The sequence below is a fragment of the Penicillium griseofulvum genome (genome assembly GCF_001561935.1).
Source record: "Penicillium griseofulvum strain PG3 chromosome Unknown contig_6, whole genome shotgun sequence".
In the NCBI taxonomy this organism is placed as follows: Eukaryota; Fungi; Ascomycota; class Eurotiomycetes; order Eurotiales; family Aspergillaceae; genus Penicillium; species Penicillium griseofulvum.
This window is the reverse complement of record NW_024467419.1, coordinates 389608-403874: the sequence shown is the minus strand read 5'-3', so window position 1 is coordinate 403874 and position 14267 is coordinate 389608. Positions and strand designations below refer to the sequence as shown.

Genomic DNA, 14267 nt, shown 5'->3' with positions numbered 1-14267 from the left:
TTTACCAATCTCTACCAGTTCATAGGTTGAAATGGGTACCTATATCAGCAGATGATTTAAGATAAGTGAAGAGATTTTCCAGAAAAAAAAAGAACTAACGACAACACGTTATAATAACATTCTAGGAAAAGTTCCATGATCCGTTATGGAAAACATGGTCAGTGATATGCCCATGAAACCTTGCGCTTGTACCCATGTCTTCAATCAAATAAAGAGTACATTCAATTTGAGACAGTATGCAAAGATAAGAAGCGAAGAGAAAAGGACAAATCTATAAAGGGCTAGTGAATGAACTCTACGGACTACGCACTACATAGCCACTAGGGCTACGTTTGTACGACCTGCATAGCCTAGAGTAGCACACGACACTAGCCCCTAAGAAGCAGTGGAGCACAGAAACAGACTAAGCACTAAGTAATGTGACATAGCATGCTAGCTAGGCAGAAAGAGGAAGCAAGCTAGAAATGATTAGGAATAACTCTAAAAGGAAAATTACCATGGCTGATACTAACCACGTGGAGACGCTGTACAGCACTAGCTCCCTGTCTTATGTATGATATACATTTCTAGTGCTCTATGTCTTATTTGGTTCTAGCCAGGTACACGCATATGTACATGTATGTACCTTGTGCAGTAGTTGCCAGTACGCACATCAAACGGCTTTCAATGCATGGTATTGTACTCGGTTCGCGGTAAGTGCTAGTACTACATATACTTATGTTGATTTTGGTTAGGGCTTATCTGGGAATGATTTCAGGCTATGTTAAAATTGGTTTAAACCTGTTTTTGGTTCTCTCTATGTAGGCTATTTATGTCTTTTCCAATAGGATACATAGCCCTAGAGGTACTTAGGTCAGACTGACAATTAGCAAAGAGAATTTGATACTTTTTCTTTTTCTTTATTTTTTCCTAGGCTATGATTACATCTGTATTTGGCACATTCTGTCTCGTACTTTCTTGCCTACGTGTCGCTGAGATTGCAACATCTATTGAAAACACAACATTTAACTGATTGCAGAGAATTCACAAGAGGGGAAAGAATAAATGGAAGTGAATAATACACGTGATAAGATTGGAAGATAACTCCGTGGAGCGTAATGTACGTTACAGAATTGGAGAAAAGAGAGGAGAGAAAGAGAAGACACTTGCATGTAGCAAAGTTAAGACAAATAAAAGGAGATGATAAACAAGTAAAACTAGAACAAAGAACCCCCGGGAAATCGATTTTGGGAGAGAATGCTGTCATAGATAAACAGATGCAAATAATCCGCCGCCCAACCATCCTTGAAGCCACGACCCTGGTTAACGGGCAAACAAAGAATAGAACATACACCACTTCTGCATCAAATTTCAAGTAGGAAACAGAACAGCGAGAGGGGGGCAGAAGGGGCAGCATACCCTCTCAGCTCGATGCACTCTAACACAAAAAAGGATGACAGGTATAGAACAAAGCTGGAAAAGCCACTCTTAGACAGATCAGGATTAAGAGTCGCAGAGGTTGGTATCATAGCACGAAAGACTTGGGAGCGGAAGGATGTGTGTTTGAGGGGGATGAGAATCGGAATCCAGGACGAGAACATTAGTCAAGGATAGGGGATATCGTGAGGAGAAAGAAAAGGCAAATGCATTTCCGTCCGTGTAGGTCCATAGCGGAAGAGATGATTATGTGGGGAAGATTATTGCGGATAGTTGGCGGATTGAGTCTCTGGAAGCCGTAGCGAATTTATGGATCAGCGGACAGGTCGGGCGAGGATGCCCTTGTCGAAAGAGAAGTCCAGAGGGTCGATCCTGGTATTGAGAGAAAAGATGGCGACATTACTCACGTTGCGGGTACACTGGTCCGCTCTGGTAGGGAGAGTGAGGGTAGTTTGGCGGGTAGGCCATCTGTCCATTGTTCTGGTAGACCATGCCACTGCTAGGTGGACCACCGTACTGGCTGGGGACCTGGCTATCCGCGGGCTGGTATCCGATCGGAGGGAGTTGAGGGCGGACTCCACCTGCATAGGCAGGTGGCTGTCCGTGGGATGGGTCCGAAGAGTTGGGAGGCTCAACCTGATTGGCCTGGGCAGCCTGAGCAGCAGCACGCTCACGCTCCTCAATAGCCTTGCGTTGAGCCTCTTCCTCCTTCTTGCGAGCCTTCCATTCCTTACGGATTTCCTTGAATTCTACAAGAGCAAAGTCAGCAGTGAACTTGGGTAATAAAAGGTAGTTGCCAAAATAGGAAATGGGGATGGACTATGCTTGCTAGTGAGAGGATGACGGGAAGGGATAAGAGGCAAGCTTAAACTCCACGCCGTCGGTCACGCTAGTGCGGGCCCCGCGACATCTAGTGTAACTCACTAGCGTCCAACGGCCGGCGCTAACCCGATCCAGCCATTTGCGACAAAAGATCCAAGATCTCAGTCGCATTGGCCACCAAGCATCTAAAAACAAAGAAAAAGAGATGAACCTACCCTCAGGAGTACGCTTCGCGCCGTGCGATTGCATGGTCACGTGTGCATTCAAATGGTTTAGAGTACCATATGCTTTCTCACATCCGTTCCATCCACACTTGTACATGCGCTCAATTTCCTCGTAACGACGGCGAGGACGCTTATGCTGCTGTGCTCCAGGAATTGGGACAAATGAGTAGACCTAAATGCAAGTAGATTGTGAATTAGCTTTGAAATCCAATTAAATTCACAAACCACCCTTTTGAAAGGAGGTTGAGGGGCAGAGGCACGCTGTTTTTGACAATCCCTAGGACAGTGACCTGGCGGACTGTATCAATCCCAGAGGCATCCAAGACAACAATGATTGAACAAAGTAAAAAGCCTTCAGATATTCCCCCAGGAATCATCAAAAACATACCTTTGAAGCGCGCCGCCCTAGAAATGCAGCAGGAGAGGTAGAACCAACCGTTGTGGCCGGGGAAGCATAAGGTCCCGGCAATCCATGATGTTGTTGTCCATAGCTGTGAGGCCAGTCCGGACGCGCATACATATGCTGAGGCGGAGGGGGGTGACCCTGGTACTGCGCCATTTCATGCCCCTGAGGCTGATAGGGAGAGTAGGGAGGAGGGTAGGTGGGGCTGTTGGCCGGAAGCGAGGGATCTATAGGAACGGGCGCGTCAGACTTTGAGTGCGGACTGCGCGGGCCCGTAGGCAAGGTGTTGAACGGACTTGTTGCTTGAGCCATACCTGCCGCACCGCCGGGTTGGGAGTTGGGGGTGTAGGACTGAGGAGGACGATGAAGGTAGTCCTGGTAGGCAGGCGAACGGGCGGGCGGAGGGTTCAGACCGTAATCCGATTGAGGAGTGTTGGCCGATGAAATATTAGGTCGAACCTCAGGCTGCGGCGTATACTGCGGCGTAGGGCGGACCTCGGGTTGCGGGGTGTAGTGAGCAGCAGCAGCAGAAGTTTGGTCTGCGGGCTTTTGTTCAGAAGGTGCGTCGGTAACGGTGTCTGGGTGGTGCGAACCTGGCTGTGCGTACTCGGAGGCGGGCCGGTTGTCCATAAAAGAGAAGATTCGCGCGGAAGGATGCCGACGAATCTATGGAGAAAAGTTTGTGCGTTGAATCTGTGTGGAGACGCGTCGAGACAACAATGAGCCTTGGGAGGGAAAAAAAAAAGTCGGGGAAATTGACGAGTCAGGTCCGACACGTTTCAAGCAAGGGACAAGAGCCCTATGTTGCCACGTTGAGAAGGCGAACCTTTCCAGATTTATATTCTTTGTTAACGTACCTTTTTTTTTTCTTGATCAATTCCTAGAGAATTGATGCGGGGAAAGAAGTTGAGTTGCGAAACACTGATCAAACAGGTTTGCGCAATAGATAAAGAACACAGTAGTAAAAGCGAAAGCGCGTATAAAAAAAAAAGAAAAAAAGTAGTAGATACCAAGGTGCTTAGATGCTTAATCTTAGTTCGAAGATGCCTTGCAGGTGGCGGTAAGCACGAGGCACCGGGGGCGGAAAAATAGCCACGGGGAAAAGAAGCTAGAGACTAAAGAAAAAAAGTCAAGGAATCAATGCGACTTGGAGCGGCCTAAAAGGTGAGACGATTAGGAGAAAGGAAAAGCAATCCTCGTGGGATCCGAGGATGTTGTGGATCCCCGGTGGACCAGGTAATTTTGGTTGGAGATATCGTTGGTCATGCGAAAAATTACATTCTTTTTTTTTTTTTACTTTTTTATCTTTTTTTTCATTTTTTATCAGTCTATACAATATATGCAATATAAAATTCTATATTTCGTATTAAGGGAAATATACTATAAATACATGTAGAAATTCCGAGGAGAAGGGAATATATAAGAAAATTAAACGATTTACTTTGATCTCGGCCCATTCCCTCTTTTCTACACAATACTCCGATAATTTAACTTGGCCCCCTTTCCCCTCAGTGTCTTCGTTACCGGCTAAGCTTTCCATGTCCGTGTGATAACATTTTTTTTTTATTTTTATTTTTTTGTTTTTGCAGTTTTCGGTTTGTGAAAAGGAAAAAAAAAAGCGGAACCATCCAGGAAAGAATTGCCAACATTTTTTTTCTCAATTTCCTCTTATAATTATTAAAAATTATTAAATATGGATGGAATTATCATATATGAGGTAGACAGGTGTTGTTGTTTTTTACTAAGGACTACTGGTTAGGTTCCCAACTGGAGGCCTCTTAGTCTACCCGTCGCGTCGAGGGAGAACCTAGCGTATATGGCCCGTGTGTACCAAGATGTCAGAGAGGAGCCTTTTGGCTTGAGCCTGAGGGGCGCTAAGAATGGCGTGCCCGAAGAACGAGAGGGAACCGAGTCTAAAAGGGGTCTAGAGAGGGGAAGATAGGAGGGAACTAAGGTAGAAAAAGGTGTAGCGCAAGTCGGGGGAAGAAGAAGCGATGGGACTCGGGAAGACCAGGGCTAGTGTGGACGAGCAAAGACAGGCACTTGGTCACTTTATTACACCAATAGGAGAAAAGTAGTGGAGTTTGGGTGGAGACTGGAGAAGCTCGGTGGACAGGCCTGACTTGATTGAGTCTAGTGCTAAAGTCTTCTGAAAAAGGTTCAAAGCCGAGGCGGTTGATGCCGGTGATAGCTTCTTTTCCTGAAAAGGAGGTTTAACGTTGCACTTTGATTACAGTATATAATTGTATATGTTTATATGTACGGAGTACTCCGTATAGATACATATGTACTTATATACCTACATATAGGTACTTATAAGGCTTAGACTTAATACCGTTTGACTATCATCTTCATCTTTCTTCAAGGTTAACGAGTCATGTAGTCGCGTAACCTATAAGACGCGTAAGTGGAGACGGTGAACTCCCGGTGATCGGAGGTTTATCTCCTGACATTCATCTGGACGAGAAATTATAAAAAAAACAGGGTTTAAGAATTCAATTTTCAAAGCTCCGATTCCTATTGCAACCTTCAACTCCATGGTAGCACTCCGAATCCCTTTTTTTTATCAAACTGTGTTTTATATAGGATAATTATAGTACAAAGCACATACCACACCAATCTCCGTAGAAAAGAGGAGAAAGGGGTCCATCATTTTCCTAGCGGGACCAAGTCATTATCAAACCCAATTGGTCAACATCAAATTACGAGCGGAGATATTCGGCGGCTCTCCGGTACGATCAGTGTATGTTCAATGCTCAATCCATAGTGAAAGACAGTATCATTCTTACAGTATTTACATTCCCTTCATACCCCGTTATTTGCTATCATAGTATTCACTTTCAGCCTCCCAATCAGAGAAACATCGTCTAACTACATACTCCATTCCCCCCACCCTGGATAAATTCGATTCTATTAGGAAAATGCAAAAATAAAAAGCAGGGGGAAAAAGCTCACATGCAAGGCTCTCAGCTCGGAAAACCGACACTCTTACTCTTAATTGATGATTGGCGTTCTCAGGGGGGCTGGATCTCACCCCGCAGGCGGAACCTGTTCCCCCACTGCCGGTGAGGAAAAAGCAAGAATATTTTGATTGATTTTTGATTTTATTCTTCGCAGGATCATTTGCATCTGACACCTGTATTGTTAAAAGTACTGAAGTACTCAAGTACTTTGTTAACAGGGATAAATATTAATCCTGAACATGGTGGAACTAGGCGGACTCCGGACAAGAGAGTGCGGGATATCCGGTGTCGAGGGCAGAACGGGATGATCAATATCAAATTCATATGGCGCGTCAATCATTGGACGCCGCAGCCGCTCCGTATCCAGTCGCGCTGTACGAGCGAATACGGTAATACCTTGGCCTCCGTACTTTGTACCTTCGGACGATGAACCCGAAAGCTCCAGTCTCCAGTTTTATGCATTTCCCAAGGCTCCAAGGTTGCATATTTCTCCATCGAGAGGGGTTTTTGGGAGAACTTGGCCGTATCACTTTTTTTCCCCCATTTATATTCAATAATAATAGTGTGATATAAGGCGCCTTTCGCGGCTGTGGCTTTTGATTTGGAGATCAAAAGGGACACAGAATTAAATATCTCAACGGAAACCTGCAGACATTCATTGCACGTGGGCCCATTTCTGCATGTTTATATCTAAAATTTTTATGCTTCGAATATCAAAACTCGCATATTTGAACTGAATGAGGTTAAACGAGTTGACTAATGGGCGGGTAAGAAAAGATGGCGGAAAATGTACCCACAAAGGGTCTGGTCGAGGCTACCATACTATATGGGTATTCTCCGGTCATTTTCCAATCGTTCAGGGGTCGATCATTTGGGAAAAGGCTTGGCTTTTCTTTCCCTAGGACAAAATCCGGTGTGTCTTGTACGGAGGACTCCGTATATGGATCCAGAGTTACTCTTAACTGGGTCCTCGGGTATATCCAAAAAAGAACCATTGATAATTTAGAAATGGTGCAGTACTCCGCGGTATAAAAACCAACGAACTTGCCGAGTTCCTATCAGGGCGAGTAGTGTCTGTGCTCTCAGGGCTGATTGGGAAAAATAACTCGCAATTTCCGTTGACTCCACTACTTCGCTGGCCAGTGCAGTGATAAATTGGGAGACTACACCGGAGACAGTAAGTCTTATCCGCTAATGCTTCGGCAGATCGCGTTAGAGAGACCTGTGCGGATCAGCACACCCCGGATGATGATCATTGAGCTGTTATCACACAGAATCTGAGTCCTTTTTTTTCCACATTTCTTTTTTCTTTTTTTTCTAAATTGTTTTTTAGCAGAAGTTGAGACCAAAATGTATCGCTTGGATGAAACCTCGGTTAAAGTCGAACCTGATATTGACCTGGACCTTGATATTGAAATCTTGAAATGGCAGGAGTCTAGCTTGGTTCAACCAATAAATGAGAATGATTCCTACAGGGATTCAAATCCTGAGACAGGGATCTAAGGAAGTCCGGCACAAAAAAATCGTAGTGGCCGACAGATTTACTTTTTGAGAAGAAACTGACATATTATTAAGCCTATAATGACTACGACATGTGAAAATACTACTCCGTACACTCCGTATAATTGCCACATTATACTTCGTATGGATGACTCGATCTAGATATTATGTTGTATATTTTCCATTTTCAATACGGAGTACTCAAAGCAGAAGCCCTTGAACCCAAACCTAAGCATAGTTACTCCGTACATTTCTATGCATATTCTACATCTGATCTACTCCGTAGCCGATACAAAATAGGGAAGAAAATAAATGATTATTATATTATTTCTTTTTCCCTAAGTGGCGCACTATCGCATGATATAGCGAACGTTGTCTTACTAGCGTATCCTACCGGGTCAAGCCCCTGTTGGCCACAGATTAGTCTAGGCATTGCGGCTGGTAAATTTTCCAAGGTTCGGTTTAGATCTCGACCGAAAACACTTTCTTCTCCGACGTGCATCGTCGGATGAAAAATTTTTATTGCGATTGGCATGGCGCTTTGAAGACCCGTGGGAGGCGCTTATGCACACTTAGGGAATACACTTTTCAACGCTAGTCCGTTGCCCGCACTACTGCACCTCGCTGTCTTGGGCATCTCTTAAAATTGTGTACTGCTCTTTCGGGTGTATTTTTTCTGTCGAGGGTTACTTCAAGATTAGGTGGAGGTTGTATGCATGCACAGGCGGGATGTAAGTACTTGCCAGAATGTGCGTATTGAGTACGGAGTACACGCATTGATATGCAGGTCTCGCTTTGGGATTTATAGGAATCTCTTTTCTTCGGGAGTTGATAGGGGACCAGCTAATTGCAAAAATATCACGCTGTCCTGTGCACGTGGCTCGGTCTTCTTATACATTGCATCCTCATCTACAAAGATCCGTGATCAATACAGAAAAATCCAATAAATCCGAACAGAATCCATCCCATTCTAAAGACACAAGCGTCATGATGTATACTATTATACAAAATCAACCCAAAATAGCAATGGTTGACCCCCACTGATCTCCCCGTAGCTTGACATATCTGTATTTCAGAGTTTATCAGGCCGTGAAGCGCTAAAAGGAACCCACAAGATAACCTCTAGGCCGTTTAAGCATAAAGCTTGAATATTGCGCTATGCAAACCCCTCGACTGGTTTGAAATCGACCCCTAGTATAGTATGCGTAAGCTTGCTTTCTAGTGTAGATTCTAGTGTCGATTCTAGGGTCGATCATAGACTCATCACACTTGTGTCAAATGAGGTAAGGTCTATAAGGCTGACCAGGTTTGTCATCTCACCCTAGTAAGTACCTATACTCACTTCTTTTATCTTCACTTGATATCCCTTTCTTTTGGGTTCTTTCATCAATATTCTTTAAGACAAAGTGCCAGGTGTTTTTGTCGGATGTCTAGGGTATCACCATGTGATAGAATTTCCGGGGCTCCATCATTGATAGCTCTCTCTGCTTTCCTCTCTTTCTTTTTTCCTCCTCTCCTCATGCGGCGCACTATATACAGTGTTTTCTCCATTTATTCTCTCTTTGTATCCTGTATCAAGTCTTTATCAGTTTTGTGAACGGCATCTGTGGCTAACATGTTGACTTGTAAGGCCCCTCATAGTCATGCCTCGCAAGTAATTATCTGAGGCGATTAGCACTCGGTACTAGTCAGTGTGCAGATTTTCAGATATTGGAGACTAAGTCGTCCAAGAGTCTGGTATATGAGAGCTACCTAATCGGTTGGTCAGTTTGATATATATGCTACATGTGTTATATTATGCTGAAAGCCAAGGAACATATTTGATGTCTTTCTGCGAGCATAAGTTCGGAGTTTTATTTTCTCTTTTCTCTCCACAGCAGTAGAGCATTTGGGAATCTCCATAACTGATGGAAAAATATATTCCGTCAATTCTACAACATTACCCCGGATACCGACCATTTGCGGGGCTAGACGAGATCTATATATTGTGGACTATCACACATCTTATAGTATCTATGCAATTCCATATTCTGTTATCCTGGCTCTACTAATCCAATTGCCAAAATGCTTCCTTTGACAACATTTATCCTAGCCATCGCCTCTTGTACTCTGACCAGAGCAGGTCCTCTATCAAAACCGGCCAAATTCAACTGGTCATCAACCAAGGCCCTGTAAGTATATTGATAATGCAAGCCTACAAGCAAAACTAACATGCGAAAGAATCGCCTTCGGTGACTCCTACACTTATGTCCAAGGAACCCTCGGACACCAAAATTATAGTTTCATAGGAGACCAATTCAACCTGGCCTACGATGCCAAAACACTGTTTTCCAACAAAATAGTTCAAAATCAAGTTTGTCTCTAACCACTAAAAACACAATATGACTTAGCTATTAATCTCATAATAGACCGCAACCGCAGAAGGCGGCCCCAACTGGGTCGAATATCTCACAAACTGCGGCGTCTACCAAGGCCTGACCTCACCACAAACCTGCAAAAAACAACTCTGGGACTTCGCATTCGCAGGTGCCGACATCTCAACCGAGCAGTAAGCATTTAAACACACATATCCAACATCCACAACTAACTGAAACCAAGCACACCCCTTCACCACAACTTCACAGTCTCCTTAGTAGACCAAATAAACCAATTCAAACAATACGGCCACCCAGCCCTCCACAACCTGCCAGGCTTCAAGCAAGACAAAACCCTAATTGCCATCTGGATCGGGATCAACGATATAAACGACAGCGCTAAATACGCCGTCGACTTCCCTACTTTCTACAAGAGCCTCACGGATACGCTCTTTGCGTCTGTAGAGACATTATACAGACTGGGCTATAGAAGATATCTGTTCATGAATTTGCCGCCACTAGACCGCACGCCAGGGAACCAAGCGAAGAGCAAGCCAAGTCCCAGCGCTGCACAGGTCGGATGGTACAATGCCGCGTTGGCGGATCAAGCGGCTGCGTTTGGGGAAAAGCATAAGGAGGCGCAGGTTATGCTTTTTGATGCACATGTCAGACTGGCAGATATGCTTGATGAGCCTCGCAAGTACGGAATCGTGAATACGACGGATTTCTGTGCTGGGTATGACCAGCCGGATATTGCGATTGAGTATGAGAAGTATGGGTGTCCGACGTCGTTGGAGCAGTATTTCTGGTTTAATCCGGGCCATATGACTAGCCATGTGCATGAGATTTTGGCATCCCAGGTGGAAAGGTGGTTACAGGGATAGTGGGAGCCATTCTCAGACTTATCTATTCCAATATATTTGGGGCTGGTTTGAGGAGATTGAGAAAAAAAAAAACAGAACTTGAAATGTGTAAAGAATAATCATTATTGGAGAGATCAGAAACTTGGAGCTCTCTGAGACGTGAAACTTTTGAAACAAGTCAACATGTATGGGTTCGTCGTGAGAATTCAAGCCCTAGAACCCCAGAGCTAATGAATCAAGATCCGAGACCGTGATAAATCCCCTGGTACCATAGGGACGGAAGAAAAAGTAAAAACTATCTATCACATCGAAGATAACGCCGTCCTGTCCGAGTTACGCATGAAGTCAAGGAAATGAAAAAAGAGTCTACCGGGATAGCACAATACAAGGCAAAGCGACTGACTGCACGGGGAGCAGTAGCGAGGCATTTACCAACGTCGGTTGCCGCCGACGGGAGCAGCATTGGAGGCAGTGAAACCACCGCCACCACCGTAGCCACCACGTCCACGACCACCACCGCGTCCACGGCCACCCCAGCGGCCACCACCACCGCCGCCGCCGTAGCGGACCATCTCGGCAAGACGGGGATCAACCTGCTGCTTAGCTTCAGTGAGGATAGTAACCAAGTCACGAGCCTGCTTAGAGTCTGGAGAAATCAAGGTTAGCACAACTTGCTGAATATGCACAGACATGGATAATGAACTTACTGTCAGTGGTGAAGAAGGTAATGGCGGTACCCTTGGCACCGGCACGAGCGGTACGACCAATACGGTGGACATAGTCCTCCGAGTTGTTGGGGTAATCATAGTTAAGCACGTGAGTGATATCGCGCACATCTTTTCAAGAGGAATTTCGTTAGCAAATAGAACATTAGTGGGGGTATGAGGAGTATGGCCATGAAGGACCCTTTCTCCGTCGTGCAGGACTTGATGCATCACTGCTCTCTTGATGGGTTTCTGCGAAGAAAATCCAAGGGAAGCGAATCCATGGGATGGCAGTGTTATCGTGGTCCTAGAGCAACCTTGGAAATACAGCCTTAACAGTTCAACAGTTCAAGAACAACGCTGTGTGATAAAAACTGACTCGCATACGAGTCTGTCACACAAGAGATGGAGAATCAAAGTCAGGCTAAAATGCCTGCTGCTGTGCTGCACTGTGAGTCCAAGGTCCTCTTGGCATGTGAACCATTTAGGATGACCAGATGCGCCTGGACGCGGCGTATACATATACACCGACGTGCTTCGAGAGAGTTGAGCACCGTGCCATTGTATCACACAACGTCAACACGGGTGAGTGTTTTCAAGGGCCCCTTAAGGGGGGACAAGAAGGGGGGGAGGGAAGGGGGAAGGGGGATGTAGTTTGTTCATACCAATACCACGCGAGGCCACATCGGTGGCCACCATGATGGGGCTCTTGCCCTGCTTGAACTCGTTCAAGACCCAGTCACGTTCGTTCTGCTGCTTGTCACCGTGGATGGCTGGAGAAAATGTTAGTACCGTGCACATGTACCCGTGGGGGAGCTATGAAAAACTTACAAAGCGCAGGCCAGCCGTCCTGACGGAGGAATCGGGTAATCTCATCTGCGACACGCTTGGTGCCAGTGAAAATGATGCACTTGTTGGAGCGGTCCTCCATGATCTTCTCAAGATGCTTGATCATCTTGTCACGCTTCTCAAAGTCGGAAACGACCTCGACAATCTGTGTGATGCGGTGGTTGGCGGAGAGGTCAGCGGAGCCGACGTTGACCTGAATGTAGTCGGTGAGGAAATCAGAAGCGAGCTGACGGACATCCTTGGGCCAAGTGGCGGACCACATGCAAGTCTGACGATCAGGACGAATCTGGCCGATAATCTTGCGAATTTGGGGCTCGAAACCCATGTCAAGCATACGATCAGCCTCGTCAAGAACGAGGTAAGTGACACGGCGAAGGTTGGTGCGACCAGCCTCGAGCATATCAATCAGACGGCCGGGAGTGGCAATGCAGACCTCAACACCGCGAGAGAGGTCACGGATCTGAGGACCCTTGGGGACACCACCGTAGACACAGGTGTTGCGAATACGGGAGGACTTTCCGAACTTGGTAATCTCAGCCTGAATCTGGACAGCCAACTCACGAGTAGGAGCCAAAACAAGAACAATGGGACCATCGCCGGGGGCGAGGAGAGGCTGAGCGTTGATGTGAACAATAGCGGGGAGACAGTAACTCAGAGTCTTGCCGGAACCAGTCTCGGCAATACCGACGACATCGCGACCGGACAGAGCCATAGGCCAGCCCTGGGACTGGATAGCAGTAGGAGCGTCAAAGCCCTGGGACTTGACCTCAGACAAAACGTAAGCGGGGAAACCAGCCTCGTCAAAGGTCTGGACAGGGCGGGGCACGTTGGTACCCTGAATGGCCATCTCCTTGGACTTGCGGAAGGCCTGAATCTCTTCCTCAGAGCGCGCAGTGACATCGGGGTGCTCCTTGTAGAACGACTTCTCGAACTTGGGCATGGTGCTGGGATCTGAGCGGAAACGAAGTTAGTATTGCAGAAATAAACATGTTCGCCGTTGGAATGGACTTACCCCAGTCCTGAGTCTTCAGGCCAGCGCCGAGGTTGTTCATGCGATCACCACCGGCACCACCGCCGCCGTAACCACCACCACCGCCGCCATAGCCGCCGCCGTAACCACCTCCACGGCCACCGCCGTAGCCGCCGCCGCCGCCGTAACCACCGTTAGAGTAGCCGCCGTCACCTCCGCGGGAGCTAGAGTATCAAAGTTAGCACAAATTCTTTTGCAATATGCAGTGTCTGTTTGGTGGGAAACCAAGCCAGGCCCGAATTCATGAGACTCAGAATCCATGGCCCAGTGCCCTCGCAAACAGGCTCGAGGCTTTTGCCAGAGAGCCGTGTGATAGGGTTAGACAAGACGTGAATGAACTTACCGGTAGGAATCACCACCACCGCCGCCACCGCGAGAGTAGCCGCCTCCGTAGGACATAATTTGAGTCTGTGAAAGGTAAAAAGAGAGGGGGTATTAGTGTAGATGGATATGAGAAAAAGAGAAAAAAGTTGTGAAAAGGTGAGAAAAAGGTCGGGGAACTTTGAAAGAAAAGGGAAGGAGAAAAAAAAATAAAAAACCCAGGGGAGGCGCGAGTAAAAATTAAATTAGGCTTAGCTCTCTTTGTATTTTCTTATCACATGACTAAGTCTGGATCAGGTACCTTTTAGACCGCCTACCCAAACAGGATTAGTTGCCACTCGCCGCTTTCATGCTGTTTGTCTTTGATTTTTGATTGGTTAACCACTGGTTAGCCTCAGGCAGAAATTTGGAAATTTTAACTGCGCCATCGATCGTCCATGGATATAAAGGAGGCAATGAGATCTCTGAGTGGCAACATATTATGTAGATTGTTGAAGAGGCAAATACATTTTGGGGAATAATTTTATTCTTGTGTAGTAAATTATTATGGAGTATTCTAGAAGCAAACGGCTTGATGGTAAGTTATGCCTCAACCTAGAAGTAAACCAAATTATTCTCAAGCTGTGTTTCTAGACTGAAGTAACATAACAACCTTCCAAGTGCAGGTGGTATCAAAGGTTATACTTAGAACACTCCATTTCACAAAGCCTTTTCCCGCCTTTCTTGGCAATCAACCTATGTTGTATAAAACCGACACAACTAAACAGAATGATATCCGAGACTACTCAGTAGTAAGGAGACCATCGAAAGGACTACTG

The 14267-nt window shown here is 46.1% G+C and overlaps 3 protein-coding genes across 3 annotated transcripts; 1 reads left to right on the top strand and 2 right to left on the bottom strand.

The window, feature by feature from the left end:
* Positions 1–1815: 1815 nt before the first annotated feature.
* On the bottom strand, positions 1816–3495 carry PGRI_072840 (putative C2H2 transcription factor (Con7); the record flags this gene model as incomplete). The annotated part of the gene is made up of 3 exons (XM_040794998.1): positions 1816–2165; positions 2454–2634; positions 2851–3495. 3 exons carry the CDS (start codon positions 3493–3495, stop codon positions 1816–1818), a joined length of 1176 nt encoding a protein of 391 aa, XP_040652675.1.
* A 5897-nt stretch (positions 3496–9392) lies between these two features.
* Positions 9393–10566, top strand: PGRI_072830 (SGNH/GDSL hydrolase family protein; the record flags this gene model as incomplete). The annotated part of the gene is made up of 4 exons (XM_040794997.1): positions 9393–9499; positions 9549–9681; positions 9737–9876; positions 9927–10566. The coding sequence occupies 4 exons, from the start codon at positions 9393–9395 to the stop codon at positions 10564–10566; spliced, it is 1020 nt and encodes a 339-aa protein (XP_040652674.1).
* Positions 10567–10973: 407 nt separating this feature from the next.
* Positions 10974–13527, bottom strand: PGRI_072820 (DEAD-box ATP-dependent RNA helicase DBP2; the record flags this gene model as incomplete). Its single annotated transcript, XM_040794996.1, has 6 exons — positions 10974–11191; positions 11253–11381; positions 11915–12022; positions 12081–13049; positions 13111–13292; positions 13472–13527. 6 exons carry the CDS (start codon positions 13525–13527, stop codon positions 10974–10976), a joined length of 1662 nt encoding a protein of 553 aa, XP_040652673.1.
* Positions 13528–14267: the final 740 nt, after the last annotated feature.